At 41.4% G+C, this 20363-nt stretch overlaps 1 protein-coding gene across 3 annotated transcripts; it reads left to right on the forward strand.

Annotated features, from left to right (window-relative positions):
* Window positions 1–389: 389 nt before the first annotated feature.
* Window positions 390–20342, forward strand: DLGAP5 (DLG associated protein 5). Of its 3 annotated transcripts, none has more exons than XM_064659565.1 (20): window positions 390–465; window positions 1117–1164; window positions 2530–2779; window positions 3814–4022; window positions 4745–4849; window positions 5675–5759; window positions 7624–7728; window positions 8491–8561; window positions 10196–10488; window positions 10883–11004; window positions 11088–11208; window positions 11600–11685; window positions 12266–12426; window positions 13521–13613; window positions 15020–15239; window positions 16264–16486; window positions 16837–16897; window positions 17985–18150; window positions 18399–18448; window positions 19123–20342. In XM_064659565.1, the coding sequence occupies exons 3-20, from the start codon at window positions 2539–2541 to the stop codon at window positions 19243–19245; spliced, it is 2535 nt and encodes an 844-aa protein (XP_064515635.1). In that variant the 5' UTR covers window positions 390–465; window positions 1117–1164; window positions 2530–2538; the 3' UTR covers window positions 19246–20342. The 3 variants fall into 3 exon arrangements, with proteins under 3 accessions (XP_064515635.1, XP_064515637.1, XP_064515636.1); XM_064659567.1 differs by having other exon boundaries at window positions 11091–11208; XM_064659566.1 differs by having other exon boundaries at window positions 442–465; window positions 1110–1164.
* Window positions 20343–20363: the final 21 nt, after the last annotated feature.

Below are 20363 nucleotides of genomic sequence, written 5' to 3' on the forward strand. Positions count from 1 at the left end.
GCGGTGGGGAATGAGGGCTCCGTGACCCGGACCACCGCCAGGTGACCCCTGGGGCCAGGTAATCCCCGTAGCCAGGTAACCCCCGAGTATAGGGAACCACCAAGGTACAGGGAACCCGCGAAATCAGCGGTCCCCCGCCGCCATCTTAGCGTGCCCCCCTCCTGCACCGGGCGGGGCCTCAAGGCCGGGCCTCGCCCCCGCGCGCTCAGCGTCTTCACCTCCCTCACCCCGCCAGCCAATGAGCGGCAAGCGAGGGCGGGGAAATGCTGGGAGCAGCCAATGAAAATTAAACGGCACCCAGCGGGGGGGCCAATAAGCGTCGCGCTTCGAGATTCGGGTGCTGCCCGTCAACGGCCGATTGGAGGTCGCGGGCGGGCGGGCGGGCCGGGAGTGGCCAATGAGCGTTGGCGGGTGAGATTTGAAAGCGAGGCGGGGCGGCGCGCGCAGGGGGTGAGGGCCGTGCAGGTAATGGAGGGGACGGGGCGGAATCCGAGGGGTCTTGGGGGGGTCTTGGGGGGGTCTTGGGGGGATTTGGGGGCCCTAAAAGGACTGTAAGGCCCTGGGAATGGGCTTCGTGACGGGCCCCGCGGCGGGGGGGGTCGTGCCTGAGGAGGGGGCTGTGGTGGCGTTGCCTCCCCGGTGAGCTGGGCTGGGAACGCCTTGAGGCGCTGAGGGGACAGTCCTGTTGGCGACCCCTCACAGCGGGGTCTGGGGATGCCCGGCAACTCGTCCCGACCCCCGGGGTCCGTCCCGAAACTGCGGAGTCCAGGCCTTATTCAGCGTTAAACTTGCTGCAATTAAACATAGCGGTGTTTGCTCTGCCTGCTCTGATTTCTCGCTGTTCGCGCTAAAAGTGCAAACTGAGCACCTAAATGTTTTTATATCTATTATTACTATCCAGTTATTAATTGCCCTTTAGTTCTTGTGGTGTTGCTGGTCAAAATCAGCTCTTTTCCCTCGCTTTTATTTCTAAAAATAAATTTTCAGCTTTAGTGTTCGGTAGTTGTATGTTAGTCACTCACAAATCTTTTGTATAAGCCTCCTGTCCCATTCCTGATAACGGTCTTTATTTGAATTTATGCCAATTTAAATCCCAACTAATCTTCTAGGCTCCAGTTTGGGCGAGGTACCACACAGGAACAGTAACCTGGAGAGAAGAGACAGGTATGTTTGTTCTAAATATAACTAAGATATTGAGCATGTCGTACATTTTTAATGAGAGATCATTGGTAACTTCCTGCATTGCTTTTACTGACTTGAGAAGTGAGTTGGGAATACCTTTGTGGGAAGCTCTCTCTGTGTCTCTGCTTCTATTATATTTGCCTTCTTCAAGTTTTGGTTTAATTTTTATGCAGGATTTCTTACTGAGGTGTAGATCAGTTGTTCATGATGGACTTCAAGAAATCCCCTATACCCGCTGTCAAGGCTGATCTTTTTAGTCCAGTTCACTGATCATTCCTTTAGTTTAATCAGAGCTTGCTGTCTTGAAATGAAGAACCTCAGTAAATGACCAATTTATCAATAAATTAGTAACTGTTGGGTATTTAGTTTAGCTCTATCACCCTGCTTACTGTAGAGCTGTTTCATGGAAGTGGTGGAAGATGAGATGTCTGAAAGACCCTGCTTGAGGTGGAAAACCCTCAACGAGACAGGGTTCAGTGGGATGCAGGGGATGATAGAATCCCAGAATGGTTTGGGTTGGAAGGGACCTTAAAGCCCATCCAGTTCCAACCCCCTCCCATGGGCAGGGACATCTTCCACTACTCCAGGTTGCTCCAAGCCCCATCCAGCCTCGCCTGGAACAATTCCAGGGATTGGGCAGCCACAGATTCTCTGGGAAACCCATGTCAGGGCCTCTCCACCCTCAGAGCAAACATTTTTTTCCTATTATCCCATATAACCCTGCCTTCTCCCTTATCCAAAGCCCCTCTCCAGCTCTCCTGCAGCCCCTTTAGGTACTATTAGCACAGCATGTACAAACCAACTGACATTTGCCTTAAGTCTCCCTCAGGTTAAAAAAGTAGGGAGAAATCCTGCTTGAAATAACCACTATTGTACTGCAGTTGCATCCTGGAAACTCAGCTGGGGAATGGTGCCAAGTACTCTGATGCAGGACAAAAATTCCTTGCCATCAGATAGGGTGGAATCAAAATGCTCAGTGGCAACTTCCAACTTGCTTCCAAGTATTGTCCTACAGCCTTGTCGTGGTCATCTTCTCCCTCATCTCCTTAACGTGGAAAACAGCTGTGGTGAGAACAGACCTGCTGGCCAATCCCAGGCAGGGCTGCAATGTCCCCTCCTAATTTTGTGTCAGGCTTGTTGACCACTCAACAACCGAAGTAGCCCCTGGAATTAATAAAATAACGAGAAATTACCGAAAGGGTCATTGCTGAAATTATAATCTGAGTGTTTTTCTGGTACACGTACACAAACAAAAAACTTGGGGCTTTGCTTGTAGTGTTAAAACTTTTATGAAAAAGAAAAGAAAACGTGACAGTTTTTCCCTAATAACTGTGATCTTTCTCTCAGGTCCTCAGGATGGCTGCTACCTCCCAGTTTGCCAGTCGATACAAGAGGGATTTGAGCACGGAAGCCCTGAGAGCCAAAGTTGCCCGCAGGAGATCGACCCTTCAGAAGGAGAACAGGCACAAGCAGTTTGAGAAGGGCCGGCAGTTCGGGCTGGCAGATCTCAATGTTCAGCCCTCCAAAGAGAAGGGAATTTCTGAACTCAAGGAAACAAGGGAAACAGGCTCCCAAGAGAGCAGCAGCGTAAAACAAAGTAAAGGCTCGTTACAGACCTTTGTTAAAAATGCCTTTAAGTTGATTTAATAACATTATCAAACGGACCTAGTTGCAGTCAACATTTTAATTTGAAGAAAAGGTTTAAGATTTAAAGCCCCATGACTACCAGTCCTTCTAACTGTTAAAATCAAGAAAATAAAATCTTGATACAGGTGTATCCTCTTCCCTGCTCTGGTGGTGCGAGTGAGGTTTTGCTCTGATTTGGCTGGAGCAGCTAAAGGAAAAATGCATTTTGCTATTAATACTCAGTGGGAAGTCTCTTAATGATTGCTTTGTCCTTCAAGATGTGAAAAGCTCTGACCTAAAATCTCATCTAACATACAACTGGTGTCTGTCATGTCCTTGAAGTGTGCTTAGAAATGGGCAATTGTACCTTATAATTATATATACAATTAGTAAGGGGTAAATGCATAGCATAATTTTTTTATTTTAAAAATCGCTAGGTTTTGACAACTCAGCTTTCCCCTCAGAAAATCAGGCCTGCATATATACTGAATTTTGCCTCCCTGGCTCTCCTGAATGCTTGTGTTCTAAGAAATTAAGTTAATCTTTAAAAAAGTTAACAGAGTTCTTTAAAAATATTTTTACCTTCGATGTTTTGATAGCAGAAGATTATTGGGGGATAGTCCCTTATTGGTAGATAAGTGCAGTTTGTATTTAATAATATCAAGTATGAAATTTAATAAATTTATCTTTATTATCTTTAATAAATTTCAACTTTAAGTGGATATCAATTTTTCAGGTAGGCGTAAAATTCAAGTTTGGCATCATCTTAAGATTTTACTATTTCATATAATTTCTACCTCATTTATTCTCAGCCAGAGACTTCAGTATCCAAAGCTGACTTAAAGTTCAAAAAATTCTGAGATTCCAGACAGTTTTCTGCTCTTTGACTTAAGATGTTCCTCTTCCAGCTTGGAAAAATTTATTGCAAGTTCCTGACTTGCTTATTGTTGGCTCAGAAATACCTTCATGGTTTTAAGACACGTCTGTCTTCCCTCTCTGCTCCAGAACAAGCTGTAAGTGCAGCCACCAAGAGGGTGAACGAGCGCAGGGAGATGCTCCAGCGCTACAAAGAACAGAAGGAGCTTCGCAAGCTGGTGGAGCAGAGGGAGAAAGCCAAGAAGGGGGTGTTCAAAGTTGGGTTGTACAAACCAGCTGCACCTGGATTTCTTGCCCTTGCACCTGAGGATCCAGCGGTAGCAAAGCCAAAAGAGAAGGTGAGAAGAGTAATATTTAATATCTGAGTTAATTACATTTGTAAACTCTACCAGAATTTCTGCTTGTGTACAAATTCTGTGCGCTATTCCAAATAAACAGTTTGTTTTGAAAGTGCTTCACTGATATTTCTGTTATGAGAAGGAACAACGAAGGAGTCATTTAATTTTTTTTAAAATAATTTTATCGAAATTAGAGGCCTGGATGGGGTGAGGGAGAAACTTATTGAGTATATTAATCAGGCATTGGAATGGGCTGCCCAGAGAGGTGGTGGATTCACCATCCCTGGAGATTTTTAAACGCAGATTGGACGTGGCACTGAGTGCCATGATCTAGTAAATGGACTGGATTTGGACCAAGGGTTGGACTCGATGATCTCGGAGGTCTTTTCCAACCCAATCGATTCTATGATTCTATGATTCTATGATTTGGCTCATTTTTTTTAAAACAAAACCAGAAATACTACTAGTGATATGTAGATTTTTGTATTCATGACTCTTCAGTTCAAAAACTGGAATGATTCATCCACAAATGAAACAACTAATTTATTTTAGAACTAGTAACTTGCTCCTCTCTAGTCCACTTGACTTTGAAAGTTTTTCAGGTTACACACTTGACCCATTTTGCATGGACATATTGTTTTTTCCACGTTTATGCCTCTTGCTCACTCAGATGAGAGAGAAAAGGAGTATATTAACCCTTGTTTCCCTGGGGATGTTTCCAGGCAGCTCCTGCTTTCTCTGGAAGGATGACACGATCAAGGGCCAAGATCCAAGAAGGAAAATCTCTGATACCAAGTCTGATATCAACAGCACCTAAGTCCTCTACGGTTTGATTTTTTTATATATGTATATATAAACCTCAGTGAATAAATTTAGATGCCATTTCAGACCATAACTCAGGGTTGTATCTTTACAAGTTCTGGATCAGTTTTTCAATCAAATTTTTCAAGATACTGTAGCCAGCAAGAACTGCAAATGTGTAGAGGTGGTGGTGAGACTGAAGTTACAGAGTTTGGTTTTGGCTTGGGGAACCCAGTGCAATCCCCCTTGAATGCACAAACTGTCACAAACTCAGATTGTAAGAATCAGTTAATTCTTCACACATGCCAGCACTAAAGTAATTTTTATTTTTACTGTGAAGCATGGCAGTCCCTTGTGCTATTAATTTTATAAAAAAAGTGGGTTCTGGCGAGGAATTTCACCAGCAGGAATCTGTAAAAGAAGCTGCATTTTGAATCTTGCCTTACAAAACTTCAGTGTATTTGAAGGAATTCCAGTCATAACTTTACAAAGGGACAACTGAGTTAATATTGATTTATTTTTTTTTTAAATTGATTTTTGAAACACAGTGTGTACTGAGATGTGGCAGTAATTGGCACCTCATCTCATAATAAATATTTTCAATATTTTTCTTCATTCTTTTTCTGACAATTTCTTAACTAGTTGGATAATGGATGTTAACACATGTCTAAACCAATCTGCTTTAGTTATCAATAGTATCTCTTTGCCTTTTAAAGCCCTCTGTGCCAAATTATTTGACTTTCTGTTTTACTGTGAGCTAGAACAGAGAGATGAGGAAGGAAATTGGGCTGCTGAATTTCTGGAAATCTGATATTTCATGAAGGAATGTTGGTTTTTTTTTTTCCTCGTAGGTCAGTGCCCACGGGCAGAGCGCGCGCCCCGCACAAGCAGGACGTAAACAGATGGGCACAGCCAAAGGGGCTGAGAAGGAGAAAGGTATGGAAGTAGCATGATCCCTACATCTGACCCTCTGAAAGGATGCTGCTGGTTTGGTTTTGGGTGTAGGAAATGAGGAGTTTTCGAGGATGGCCATTCCTACCAGCTGTGACAAGCTGGCAGATCATCCAGGGATCTCATGTGCTTGTTGCCTCCATAGGCTGGGGGAATGGAATGCAGGGTACTGGCATTCCTGGTTACTGATTATTCACCCCAGGAGAGGGAAAAGAAACAGGTCAGTGGGCAGGATTGCATGATTGCCAGCTGCCTTAGCTCCTGGAGCTTTCTGTTTGCCTCTGAGAGGAATATCACAGGTAGCAACTGCTGCTGTCACAGAAGAGCAAGAGACTTTATCTGGAAAGATGAAAAGTAGCTGACATAAGGAAAGCACTATTTTTCCTTGGTATTGTGGATAGCCTGAAAAATAGCTGTTTGTATGACCTGTAAATATTTTCACTAAGATCTGTCTTCTGTCTGTACTGAAGACAGATGCATCTGTACAGTGATGTCAGATCTCTCAGTGAAAATCCTTGTGTAATTCAGCATTGGAAAAGGTTTGGAAAAGGACAGCCTGCTGGTAAAGCACATCAGCATAAGATGTTGGAGCCTGGAGCCCAAACTGCTGGTGCACACCAGGGCAACTGAGTGAATGTGTGATTGTCTTCTTGAAAAAACGACAAGAACAATCTTACATTTTTGTGTTTTGAAACAGTCCTTTCTGTTTCTGTCACTTTCTGTGTGACAATTAAATATATTTCTTAAAGAAAGAACAGCTAAAAAAATCCCTGCCACCTTTAGGGGAGTAGCTTTGATTAGAAATTCTTCCTCACAGCCCAGTGATATCTGTGCCTTAAGTAGATACAGCCAAGTCATGTGGAATATTGATGTTAATGCGAGATATTCACTAATTCAGAGTGAAATGACTTTCACATCATTAATCTAATTAAGTCAGCAAGCAGCAGACCTTTATTTAAATAAATTTCAGTAGTGCCTTCAGTGAACACTGAAAAGATCTATTATCGCTGTTTGTTATAACAATTAAAATGTTTAAATTTGGAAAAATTGTCATCCACTAGAATTGATTATTCCTTTTGTGCTGAATCAAGGATATGCAATATATGTATTTAACAAGATGGTCTTTAATGTCCCTTCCAGCTCAAACCATTCTGTGATTCTATGAAACACCAGTATAAAAACGTTTGTGAAGTGAATGTTTGATAAATCAAATATTATAATTATTTATCTAGTAATTTTTTTCCCCAACTTGTCATTTTAGCTTCTGCAGAATGGCAGCTGGACATTTAAAGACATGAATAACAGTAACCAAGTGGGGCTACTGGATTTCAGGAAGGCAGAGTATGGAATAAAGAGCCCCCATGAAATTTTTCTGTGCAGGAAAATGCTGTCATTTTTAAAGGCTATTAAAAACAGTACTAAAATACAAAGATGAAAATTATTAAGATGGGTAATATGGTGCATGAACTTCTCATATTTTATAAAGTATTTCAGAGGCAATTAGTCTTAAGAATACTTTGTTAGCTTACATTAAATTCTGACTTTGGAAATGTGTCGTATAATAGCCAGGGCATCACTTTGTTACACTGATGGTTTGCTTAAGCTTCCAGCTGTGCAAATAACCATGGCAAAGTTATTGTTCTAGAAAGCTTCATCTGTACAACAGGGATGGCATTGACTCTGATTGCAGGGAACATGGAGAAGGACAAAACCCCCAGCCCTGCTCATTCTGGCAAACCAATGCAGCTGATAATTGCTTGTGCACTTTTCTGATTCCTTCAGAATTTGAACTTTCAGTTATTACTTGAGTGCAGCTTCCTGAAACCTCTGGAATTATTGTCTCTTACAGTGTTGCAGACTGCAGCCCAGCCAGCCTCAAATGTGAGGATCACCAGAGCAGCTGCCTCTGCAGCCAGGCAGGTGCTGAAACCAACAGCTACTGCTGCTACTGCAGGTAAGTGAGGCAGTGAGTTGTGTGGCTCAACTGTACTTAGGCTGTGCCTAAATCATGCCAAATTGTCATGTAAGAAAAGGACTGAACAGTCTATCACTTAGACTGTCATCTGCAACTCTCTTCCAATATTTAAACCAAGATGTTGAAACCAGCATTGGACAGTTTCCCATAAAATCCATCACTGTGGAGCATCAGTGTCCACATGGTAATTACAGACTCACAGAACAAAGCCAGAACTGGTCAAGATTTGCCACTTTGGTGTATTGCTGTTTATGGACATATGATTATTAAATGTAGGATCAGGAACAGATACCTCTGGGTGAGATGAGAGCCTTTGTTCCTCAGGTCAGGAATTGCTCTTTGTTCATGTTTGCCTGTTTACTAGAATTTAATTCACCAACAGAAATCCATATAGAAATTAAAAATCTGAGCTTGAATTGGCCTGACATTCTCTCTTCAACCTTTGAGGAAATAAAGTGACTTTTATATTTAGTATATGACAACATCTAAAGACTAATGACTTAATAAATCTGTTTGCCTTTCTTGATGATGCATCTCTATTACTAGACTATTAAATCCTGGGCCAGGTTTTCTTTTGAATGAACTTTTGCAATGTTCTTTCTTCCCTCCAGCCACCTCCCACTTAAGAAGAAAAGCAATCTCTCCCTTTCTTTAGCAATTGGATTTTTATGGCAGTCTTTTGGTGGAAGATTTACCTTAATCAGGTGCCTTTTTGACCTCTGGGAGTTTCTCTTTTTCTAGGTAACCAGTCACAGAGAAAGACAACAAATGTAGGGAAGCAGAAGCAAGCTGTCAGACCTAATACCACGAAGGTAGGTTGTTTAATATCTGAAATGGAAAAGCAGTAAAACTGATTTAAGAGCCAATAACAGTCAGTGTCACTGTAGCTGAAATAAATGTTCAAGCATAGATGTAATAAATTCACTAATAAGCTAGATTTTGGGAAGAAGCTGTATGTATTTATACTGCCATATTTTGAAAATTAAGCTCAAATTTAGTGCTTATATAGAATTATAGAGTACCATGAGTTGGGAGGGACCCACAGGGATCATCAGAGTCCATCTCCTGGCCCTGCACAGCACAGTGTTAAGAATCCCACCATGTACATGGATGTGATTGATGAATTACTTAACTACTAATCAAGATCTGGACAATGATTTAAAATAGACAAGAAGTTCTTACATGGCATATCTCACATTCCATGTTTTAACTAGTAAAAAAAAAAAAAAGACTCTCTTGCTGATTTAATCAAGCAGTTGTGAATTTTGTGCAGTTGATTCCTTTTTGAAGCATGCCTTGAATCCTTTCCATCTTGGGTAACAATCTGAGACTCTAGAAGCTAAGAAATAAACACATTTTTAGGTTTTGAACCACCAAAAAATAAAGCTGAAATGCTATTCTCTGCAAGGCAGACAAGATTTATAACTCAAGGCAGTCATTGTGGTTCCTGGTGTCATCACTATGACAATGTTTCTGCCTCTATCAATGATTTTTCTCCTTTGCACTCCATTGTTCCCTCTCACACATCCCATCTCTGTTCCTGTTTCCATAACTGCACCTGTGTGTGCTCTGGTGTTCTCTTGAAATTGTGCAATCACACACAAACAGGAGGTAAGAGCACTTATATCTTCCTTAGACAAGTACCTCTTCCCAGGCAGGAGTCCCTGCCAGTTGGTAAACTTGCTGTAACCACAAAGTCATCTCCTTTGAAAAAGTGTGTTCAAAGCAGAATTCAAGGTTTAAATTCCTACCAGAGGTCACTGAAGTAAAACAAGACTTTCAATGGATTGAAGATGCCTATTTTCTTCAGAAACAGTCGAAGTTCTTTGGCTGGTTTGGGCTACCAGTCTCTCAATTGGGTGTCTCAGAAGTGTGTTCTGTGTGACTGTCTGTCCACACATCTCATAAGAATGTGGATTCAACTTACTGTTTAATTTTTTTCTCCTCTAATGACATTCTGTGGTCCCAACTGCACTTGTCTTGGGCTGCATTCCTCAGCTATCAGCCTATTTCAGCTTGTTTTTCAGCCTTTGGATTGCAGTATGTGGGTAAACTGTGATTATTCAACAGGCTAGTTGGATTTGGAGCCAGTAATTCTCCTCTTGAGGAGTTTATCACCTTAAAGCATTTTTTCTAGCAGTGGGAGCAAGCATTTGCTAATTGTAATTATTGTTTTGGTAGGTGAGGTTGTTCTGCTTTAGCCCCTTGAGTGGATTGTTGCATTCCTCGTAGAGAAGTGCTACTCCTGTCTCTAGAATGATTTGCAGGTGTCAAAAAATGTTGGTAAATCTTCACTTCTGTAGAGGTGTGCTGTTGTAGAAGGTGACCTACCTGAAACTGTTCCCTTCTTGATGGCTTTCAGACAGTCATGTTATAATTCATGTTATAATTTCCTATAGCAAACGATTGATGTGATAATTTGATTGGTCTATTTAATCTGTTACAGGTAATTCCTTCTAAACGTGAAGTGGAGAAAAACACTCAAGTGGATCCAGGGGCGAAAGGTCCTGCAGCTGATTCCAAACATTCAACACCAGTAGAACTGAAGCAAGAACAAAGCTCAGTGGAAAACAACAATTCTGCTCCAGGGAGACCCAAAACATGCTCTTTTGCACCCGGGAACTTTGTGTTTCAGCCACCGAGCGAATTAGCAAACTACAAAGTTAAACCCATGACTCCTTCAAGTGCAAAGGCTTTTTTGACACCCACTGCTTTCTGGAATTTCTCAAAATCTCCAGTGTAAGATTTTTTTTCTTCCTAAGGGACCTAAAATGCAAGTGAACCTCTCTGTGTGTTGACACAAGAAAAGATTTGTGTGAGATTCACTGTGGAACAAGCTGTTGTGGGGTTGTAGCACCTGATCATCATGGTTGGTCTCACTGATTAAATGTGGACTTAATACAGCAGCAAATATGGATATAATCCTTAATTCTGTCCATACTTTAGAAGCAGCTATCAGGGTCTCTGCCCTATATCCCTCTGCACAGATTTATTAATTCTAATAAGATTTGCTTGAGTTCTCTAGTGTTGGGTGGAGGATTGCCTTCTAAACTGCATTTCGGTGGATTTGGCCATATTTGATACGAGCTTCTCAATGTGTCTTAGCTCTAAATGTACTTTTGTTTCTTTGCAGCAAAAGAAATGAAAAATCCAGTGAAACTAAAGCACAAAATCCTAATTTAAGAAGTCGAATTCTACCTTCTGTTAGAGGCATTCAAGAAAAGCAAATGACCACAAGTTTGGAAGGAGAAGAAGGTAGGAAGCTCACGCTTAGTTTTTTTGTTCCAATGTTTTTAATTATCACTGGATTCTGAATAAATTCCTTCCTTATTTTTCAGCAGGTGAATCAGATGAGAAAACTTCCACTCAGAGATCAAATGAAACAACTCCTGTCTCAACAGCACTTGAAGGGAAGTCAGATGATACAGGAGAGCAAGAGCACGATGTGCCCTATTTCAGGTTTGGGTTCACTTGTTTCACTTCTCTGATGTCCATTTGAAGGTCCTTAACATGAGTAACGAGACAGCTTGTAAAGATCAGCTTAATTTAGTGGTGATGGGTGTCTGTCAGCAGTGACCTGAGCAGGCACACCTTCCTGTCTTCCCTTTTGTACTGTTAGTGCAAGGGAAGAATAGAAAATTCTGGAGACTTAACACCTTGTCCAAAGGAACACGAGCTTTAAAGCAGTAAAAAAGAAATTACCTCTGAGCCAGTCAGCAAAATAAAGCAGTCTAATGACTTCTGCTCAAAGACTGTGGCTTCTCTGAAAGCAAAAGGGTAGTCACCATTAACAGCCACAAGTCAGGAAATTCTCCAAGACGTTGGTTTTTCTGTATCCCTTTATTTTCAGAAACATTCTTCGGACTCAGACAGAGAGGCTGCTCTCTCAGTGCCTCCAGTGGGATGGAAACCTCGAGCTGGACATTCCAGAGGATGGTAAGAGTGGGCTGCAATAGGCCCTAAAAGGGGTGTTGTGGGAACTGAAGGGGACAGAGGGAAGTACATGTGTCTGTTACTTGATAAACAGCACTGTCTGCAGCACTTAATAAAAGCTGTATTGGAGAAAGTTTAGAGCTGTGTCTGCCTCGAGACAAAAAGTCGTGGTCTGCTACTGCTAAAATTTGTGTAGCACTTGATGTGATGGTGATTGATGACGTGAACAAAGTGCATATCAAAACAGTTGTTCTGTTGTCAGTTTGAAGTGTATTTAAATGCATGAACTCTAAGCAAGCTGTTTTATTTTTTTTTAAATAAGATTAGTTTTTAACGCAGAACAAGTGCCCTTATCTGGGAAAATGAAGGTGACTCATTAATGCTTAGAGATTTTTTTGAAAGAAGCAAGTTTAGACCAGGTCAGTGGGTAGGGATGCTCCATCTGAATTATACTGCAGGTTTGCAATAGAGGAACATAGTTCAAACCACAAACAAATTCCAGACTCTTCAAATACTCGATTTAAATCAATTGTGAAAGGAGGGATTATTCCAAGATGCTCTTTTTTTTTTCCTGTTGCTAAAGCTAAAGACCTGATTCACACCACAATTGGTCAGACAAGACTGCTGATAGAAGAAAGGTTCAAACAGTTTGAAGGCCTGGTTGATAATTGTGAATTTAAACAAGGTGAAAAAGAAACAAAGTGTACAGACCTGGATGGATTTTGGGATATGATTAATTTTCAGGTATGTACTTGCATGTTGACCCACTAGAATAAAACTGATGGAGTTATTTACAAACCATGGATTGAAACTATTTTAATATTCAGATTGTTTTTTATTTTTTAATGTAAAAAATGCAGATCCTTGTTTAACACTTTCTGACAATGAATAATAGCAGTTGGTCTACCCTGATTTATGATTCATGGACCAGTTCTTTTGTTGTGTCTTCTTGTGGCCTGTGTATCTTGTCTGTCTCTGGAATGAAGGTGTGTAGCCAAATTTTATTCTGGTTTGGAGTGAGGCTACAGTCAATGTCTATCTGGACCAAAAGCTGGGAGGTTTTGGAAAATTCCTGGAGCTCACCTGAAAAGTAGGGATTCCATGCTTCAGTATGAGAATAATGCAGAAACTACAAGAACCCTATTTAGGGGTGAGCTTAGGTGGTAGAAAACCTTCATCTCTTTTCCTCTGTTGATGCCTTCATCGGTTTCAGAATGAAATATAATATTCTAAATTATCAAAAGGGCTCCCAACAGTATTTGTAAATCAGCATTCAACAAAGGAATTTCTAACTTGTTAAATTAAATGCAAAGATGGATTTGTTATAGTCCTGGTCATAGCTTTTGAATTCCCTGTGGAAAGATTTGATCTTCTTCTTCAGAGATACGTGAGATATTGTTTCCTGCAGTTTGGAAACTGTGCTTGTTGGGATAAAGACTATTGTGCAATGTGTTCTTTAGCTTTCTTTAAATGTGACCATTGTCAAGGGGCTTGGGTTCAGGGTGAAAACAGGGTGTAAACCAGAACCAGCTCCTTCATTTTAGATCTGAAACCAAACAATTCTAGACTTCTCCTGCGAACCTTCAAGCTACAGAAGTGAGACCAGGCTTGCCTTCCAAACTGAAGGTTGTGTAGGTGGTGTGACCTTCATGTCAACTGTAGAACAGTTAATACTTCCTATCAGTTGGTGGCTTTATTGGCTTCTGTGTTTAAATCAAAAGTACTTGAATGCATTAACTATGCTGGAAACTCTGATCTGATTTTATGAAGCACTGTTCTGCTGCAAGCCTGGTAAGTCTTGAACATGAAACCTGGACTTTTTCTGGGCTTTCCAATAGATTGAAGACGTGAATAAAAAATTTGATAATCTGAAGAAGCTTCAAGACAACGAGTGGCAGCCACTTGATGTCCCAAGCCAAGCAGTTGTCAAGGTATGAACAGCCCCTAAAGCATGTCTTGTAGGGCTTCTTTAGATGTTAAAGTTCAAATATTCAGTGAGATCCCTCTCAGGAGGCACCTTTCTCCCTTGCATCTCCCACGTGCACTTGTGTCAGTTGGTGTTTGTAGTGCTGGTTTCCTCTTTTGGCTGGGAAGATTGGAACTAAGAATTAACAATGACTTTTTTTGAGTCATTAGATTCTATGCTACTAAGATAAACCTGGTAAATTTAGGATATAAACCTACCCTTACACTTTATCTGGGCCACTGGCATTGACACTGACTTAACTGAAAAGGAAACCACATGGAAATTTGGGAGTGACTGCAAGTTTTAAGCAGGGAATGCTAAATTATCATGGTGTCCCAGCAAGCCAACACCATGGATGGCTTTAAACTGCTACTTCTCTAAGCACAAATGGATCTGACACAATCCAAAATAAGTTACTGCTTATTGCAAAATGAGTTGTTTTATCTGCTCTTTGGTTTGCAATATTTAATTGCTTCTGGCTGAAGCAAGTTACATTTGCATAGCCTAAACTCTGTCCAGTTCCTGGAGATTGCTTAATTGATCATAAAAGTGATACAAAGGCTGATAAGAAACTCCAGGCATGGGAAACTGGAGGGATTGTGGTCTCTGGGAGCTGCCCATAAATGCCAGAACCCTACAGGTGGTACAAAACAAAAATTCCTTTGAAAAACTGAATGCCAGGAAAGACTTCACTGCCTGCCTGGAGTCTGTCCTTGTGGCTGCATTATGTCCCTGCCACTAGGAGTCCCTGCATCCCAGTGTTTCCAATATCTTACTGGATTTGTTGGGAACAGAAGTCATATTGGGTGTTTCTGAACTGCAGACTCAGTTTGGAAAAAAATTCTCAATATTGTCATCACAGACTAACCTTAACAGCTGGTTGGCAGTCCAAGAGAGTCTGGAGATGAGCAGAGAACTCGATGCATAGAATTGTTGAGGTTGGAAAAGCCCTCTAAGACCATCAAGTCCAACTGTTCCCCCAGCACTGCCAAGGCCACCACTGACCCCACGCGCCACATCCACACAGCTTTTAAATCCCTGCAGGGATGGGGACTCCACCCCTGCCTGGGCAGCTGTGCCAGGGCTGGACAACCCTTTCAGTGAAGAAATTTTTCCTAATATCCAATCTAAACCTCCCCTGGTGCAAATTAAGCCCAGTTCCTCTCATCCTGTCACTTGTTACGCGGGTGAAGAAACCAACCCCCTGCCCGGCTCCACCCTCCTGTCGGGGAGTTGTGGAGAGCAAAAGGCCCCCCCTGAGCCTCCTTTTTCCCCGTGCTCTCTGTGGGACCAGCAGCTCTGCAGGTGTTCATGTGTAATTGCTTCTATCCAAAGCTTCCAGGTGTGACCTGGCCTTTCTTACCATTCCAGAAAAAGGCTGTTCCAGGTGGAGTGCCTAAAGCAAAGCTGGAAGCAGCTGCAAGAGCTGCTGCCCGGAGCCGCCTGGCTTCTGTCAAGGCAGCCATGAGGGAGAAAATGAAGTGTGAGGGAGCTGCTGATGGTGCACATCAGGAGAGACTGCCACAAGCAGAAAAAGTGGTTTTTGAAGCGGGATTTTTCAGAGTTGAAAGCCCTGTGAAAAACTTTTCAGGTGGGTGAAACTTAATCGTGATTTCTGTGACCTGAAAGTGCTGAAGAGGGTTTAATGCATTTCACTGGGGAGAGGAATTGGGCAGTTTATGCTGGATACAAGTCCAGGGTGGACAGAGGATTTCCAGTGCTGGATACAGTCTTTCAACCAGTGACTAATTACATCAGGGCCCCAAAGTAAATTGTTGTACATGAATGTGCTGATTTGAGTGGTTGTGGCAGCATGAAATCCCTGCTTAGACAGAGGGGTGAAATAGCTGGTTCATTTTTTTTCCAGCATAAGTTTAATAATGAAATTCTAATCTCAGTGTTCCCAGGTTCAGCTGACAAACCTCCTCATCAAAGTCAGTGCCAGCTGATGTCCTCTAATTGTAAGACAGGAATTGGGATCTTTTATGTTTAACTAAACCTCTTGCAGTGCTGTCTTCAGAGCTGCAAATAAAGTCTACCCATAATCTTTGTTCATGGTTAACAAGATTGTAACATAATCCAGTTTGCTATAAAAGCTGTTTAATAGTTTGGGGGGGTTTAACAGGTGCTCAAAATAAAACTTCATTTTAAGTATCTTATTGACATCTATGTGCAGCCAGGCTCCTTGGGAGCCATTCTGCTTCTCTCCCATTTCTAGTTCATAATTTGACTTTAAATTCCCCCTTTATTTATTTTGTGCAGATCCCTCTTCTCATCAGACAACTAGCAATTTTTTTTGTGTACCTCTTGTCAGTAGAGAACTCCTGAAATCTTTGAGCAACACTGGCTTTAAGCAAAATCCAGCAGAGAATCTGTTATAAACATCAGTTCTGAATCTTTGCCTTTCTAATTCTATTAAAATTACCAAATTTGAAAGGTGGAAGTTAATAATTTCCATTTCTCCTTGCAGGGTATAGAAGATTTCAATATAATATTTGCATAAGACAATTCAGCAAGCAGAAAACAATCATGTTTCTGTCTAGAATCATAATGATCAGTTCCTTTCAGCTTCTGGAAACTGCTGTAGTAATGAAAAAGTTAAACACATTTTTCAGGCTTGCTTTCAAAGACCCCTCACAGATCTTCCCAGAGGACTCCTGGAAAACAAACAACTCCAAGATCATCCCGTAGAACTTTGCTTCCAAACACTCCTTCTGCTCTCCGTGACCCTGAGGATGCAACTGCAAAACAAACACCACAAAATCTGAAAATGGACCAATTTCCCACTGCAAAAACTCCCCCGTTGGATAAACTCCCTGATGGTGTTGTTGAACAAAGGTAGGCATGTTAAGGCAGCTTTTAATTAACCTTGTACAAATAATTGTATGGTTTTGACTGAAAGACATGATATTAATACCCTTTAAATGTTATTCCAATTTGGCAGTGATGAAGGTTGCAAAGTCCTTGTGACTTTTCCTTCCCCTAAGCAAATATTAAGAGCTTTGCCCAAATGTAATTTTGCTGCTGGGGTGGAAGTTAATTGTTTGCCCAGAAAGTTTGATATAACTCACCAGTGCCAGCACAATTGCAGAACAAATTGTAATATAAGGTGGGTGAGTCTAAAGATGATTGAAGGTGATTGATGAAGATGATTGAGAAGAATGAAAATATTTTGGTTTCTCTTCCAGCATTTCCATGGTTGCAGAAGAAGAAATCTGTCCTGTTGCCAGCAGAGCAGAGGGAGATGAGGTAAGTCATGCATAGCTCATGTACGTGCCTTAAATACTCTATTATTATCAGCAAAGAAAAAAGGTCTGTTGATTATCCCCAGACACTTGGATTTCTGATCAAATCCTCACTTAGATATCCTCTGTATTGCTTTGTCCCTCTCAGTATGGACACAGGTAGGGACTGCTGCAGTTTGGGGACCTGCAGTTTGGAGCTGTATTTTGGGAGGTCCTGGCTGCTGCATGAGGACACTTGGCACTGGGCAAGCAATGTGAAGTCCACTGCCTCTGTTCTGGTGTGAATTCTGTAAATGCTTTTGCATTTGGGGACCATGATTAAACACAGCAGCACTCTTGGTCCTCGTGCTGCCCCAGCACAGCACTGGGCTGTTATTCTCTTTAAATTATAGTAAGAACTGTGTTACTGATCCAAGGATCAGAAATCCGTGTCCTGAAGTGTCTTGAGGACTTGGTGACATCACCTGTGCTTTAATAGACTTAAAAAAATTTTAAAAAAACAAGAATGCAACCTCCATAGTTTGTGATACTGTGCTACTCAGTGAAAGCCAGTGCTTTAGAGTTAATCATCCTTTAGTACCTTTCATTGGAAATGGAGTATCTTATTTTTATTTGGTCCTGCTTGGATCTGTGCATGACTGCAGCAGTCACTGCCCCTCCCATCCCAATATATATAATAACTATATATTTATATAAAAATCATGGTCACTGATTTTTTTCTTGTGCCTTTTACTTCATCTTTTCTCTGTCAAATGAGAAACTGCTTGTTGGTGTTGTCACTCTCTGGGGAGTCAGCATTGCTGACAGGTTTTCCTCGAGGAAAAGTCTCACCAGAGAACATCCTCACAATGTTTTTGGCACTCGAAGTTCAGAATCTTCTGTCCTGTGAAAGAGCTTCCTTATACTTTTGAAGGGATTTTCAGGCTTGGGAAACAGTTCATGTGAAATGGATCACTGCCTGTGCTTTGTACAGTCCCTGGAGTTAAAACTATTTCTTCTGAATTGTCCATAAAACCTGTAGATTAGATGGGTGGATTTGTTCTGGCATAACAATGACATGGCTGGGGACAGTGAAAATCCCTATTTTTCAGGTGCTGGAAAATTCTAGCAGTGAATCCAAAGCAGTGGATGGCATGGAAGAGATGGAACTCTCTGCTGCAGAGCAAGGACAAGACGTTGCCATGTGCAGCCCGGAGAAAGATCCCGGCACAGAGACAAACTTTGCTCAGTCTGGAGAACCAAAAATCCATCCAACAGGTGCATTTCTTAGAGCTGCAGAGTGTGGTTTGGGTGGGATTGCTGGGGCCTTATGGTTAAAGTTTTATGATAATCTAAATATTATCTTTGAAATCACTGTCAGTGTTGGCTTGTTTTATGTGTGTTGTTAGCAAAACCTCCCGTGGTTTCTTTTAAGATGCAGAAAGCAATACCTTTTTTTTTTTTTTTTCAGCCCTGGCAGCATCAGACTATCTTCTTTTAAAAAATGAAATATTCTTATTTTTCAGATGTTTCCTGTAGTGATTTGACATCCAATGGCAGGAATCCTTTAGATATGGTAAGCTGACCTTCAAGTTTATTTGACTAAGACAAGCTGCATGTTCCAGTGCTGTTAACCTTTGCTACAGATTCGGTTACTGCACAAAGAAAATTAAACTCCCAAAGATATTATCAAGGCAATTCATATAACTGGGAACACAAACCACAATCCAGCTGTCTCCCTGCTCACACTGATATATTCCTTATTGCACATGATGAGTGTAGGATGAATCAAGACATTTATAACAGAATAACTTCCGATTCTTATCAGATTGATCCTTTAAATTATGTTTCTTGCAAATTTCCTTGTAGATGTTCATTAACATAATGAACAGACTGGTTTTCCTCCACTTTCTTCCTGGAATTTTTCAAGTCTGTCCCAACTTTTTTTTTTCTTTAATCACTTTAACATTTAGGGCTGGAAGTGAGATTCAACAGGGAGAAGTGTGCAAAGACTTTCAAAATGTTAATAGAATTTGGGTGTAGAATTTCTTGTGAAAAATCCTCTTTAAAATACTGCTTAGTGATTTAAGTAAGGACTGTCTTCAACACAGACCACATGTACTCACTTATGTTATGTCTTGAAATAAGCTTGTAAAATTCCTCATAGCAAAGTCATGGTACTTCCAGTGGTCCAGGATTCTGACTAACTGTTCCTCAAGCAGTGACTCCACACTCTGATTCCTCCCACAGCCAATGCTGGATGCTGAGCTTCCCTTCACTCCAGTGAAGACCAAAGCCCAGAAGTTTGCAGCAGCTGAAGTGTTCAGTGACCTCATTGTATTTTCTCCTGCTGTCCCCTCTGGGGATAAATGAAGAGTGACTTAAAATGCAAAATACATACATTTTATGAGGGAGAAACCCACAGAGGGTACCTGGAACACAGACTGCTACCCTGGAACTGTGTTGGGAGTGAAGGGGTACCTGTAGTCATGGATCTGATAATGGGTTTTGCAAGGTTTTATGGTGCAGTTGTACACCAAGCACTGCTGTATGTTGGTAGTGGGCTGTGTTCTGGTGATACCTGCTGTATGCAGTGCTTGTAAATTCTGACTGCAACCCAAAATACTTTTATGTTGGTATCATTTCATGTATTTCCTGTCTCCTTCAGGCTGTAAAACTCCTCACCTCTAAACTTTTATGTCCTGGCTTTACCTCATGATTTGTTGTTATTACAAGGTGCCTACCAGACTGGCTGTGCCTGTGCCCTGTTCCTGATGGGAGGGCACCTTCTGGGGTAAGACCCAGCCTGTTCCCTCCCCAGAGCACTGCTCCATGCTCTGTCCATGCTCTGAGGGTTCTGTTGCACCCTCAGGCTCCAGAGTTTGGTGTGTGAACAGCTGCCTCAGCACCAGCTGTGGCACTGTTGGATTCATGTAATTCTTTCCTGGGGGAAATTTTCCTACTGGCTTTGTAATATTAGAAACTGTCTCAGAACAAGGATTTCATAGTCAGATAATACCTTTTCTTGGCAATGTATTAAAGTGGACATTGTTTATTATTTCCTTTAAGGACACAGTTTTCTATTGAGTATCTTAAGTACCTTCAAGCTAAACTGTATTTTCTCCTTGTTTTTGACATGTTTAAACTCAGCCTCTTCTCTCATCTTGTTCCTTGTGCATTCCCTACCCAGACTGTAACATATTTGTGCATAAGGAGTGTGTCAGTTATACAGACTTTGCATTTGGGGGGGTAGTATTAAAATACCACCAGTTGTTGTATTTTTAAGAAATATCTCACTGGGCTTCTTCTTGTACAGGTGACCTTAGTGTAACATACACATTCTTCCACCCAGCCTTGGTTCCAAACCAAGCAGAAATAATTCAACCCCTCACCAGAAAAGGGTTAGTCTGGTTAAAGTTTTAACCTGGCAGCTGTGTACTGATTACACTGAAATAAAGAGAGGAAGCTGATGTGTGCTGGAATCCCCTTTT

Source organism: Pseudopipra pipra, chromosome 6 (assembly GCF_036250125.1).
Source record: "Pseudopipra pipra isolate bDixPip1 chromosome 6, bDixPip1.hap1, whole genome shotgun sequence".
Lineage (NCBI taxonomy): Eukaryota > Metazoa > Chordata > Aves > Passeriformes > Pipridae > Pseudopipra > Pseudopipra pipra.

Excerpts from the sequence above, each read along its gene's own strand:
- DLGAP5 (XM_064659565.1), top strand. The coding sequence starts at position 2,539 with ATGGCTGCTACCTCCCAGTTTGCCAGTCGATACAAGAGGGATTTGAGC. Across the intron at positions 2,780-3,813 it reads GAGCAGCAGCGTAAAACAAA|AACAAGCTGTAAGTGCAGCC; the intron begins GTAAAGGCTCGT and ends TCTCTGCTCCAG. Across the intron at positions 13,614-15,019 it reads CAAGCCAAGCAGTTGTCAAG|AAAAAGGCTGTTCCAGGTGG; the intron begins GTATGAACAGCC and ends TTACCATTCCAG.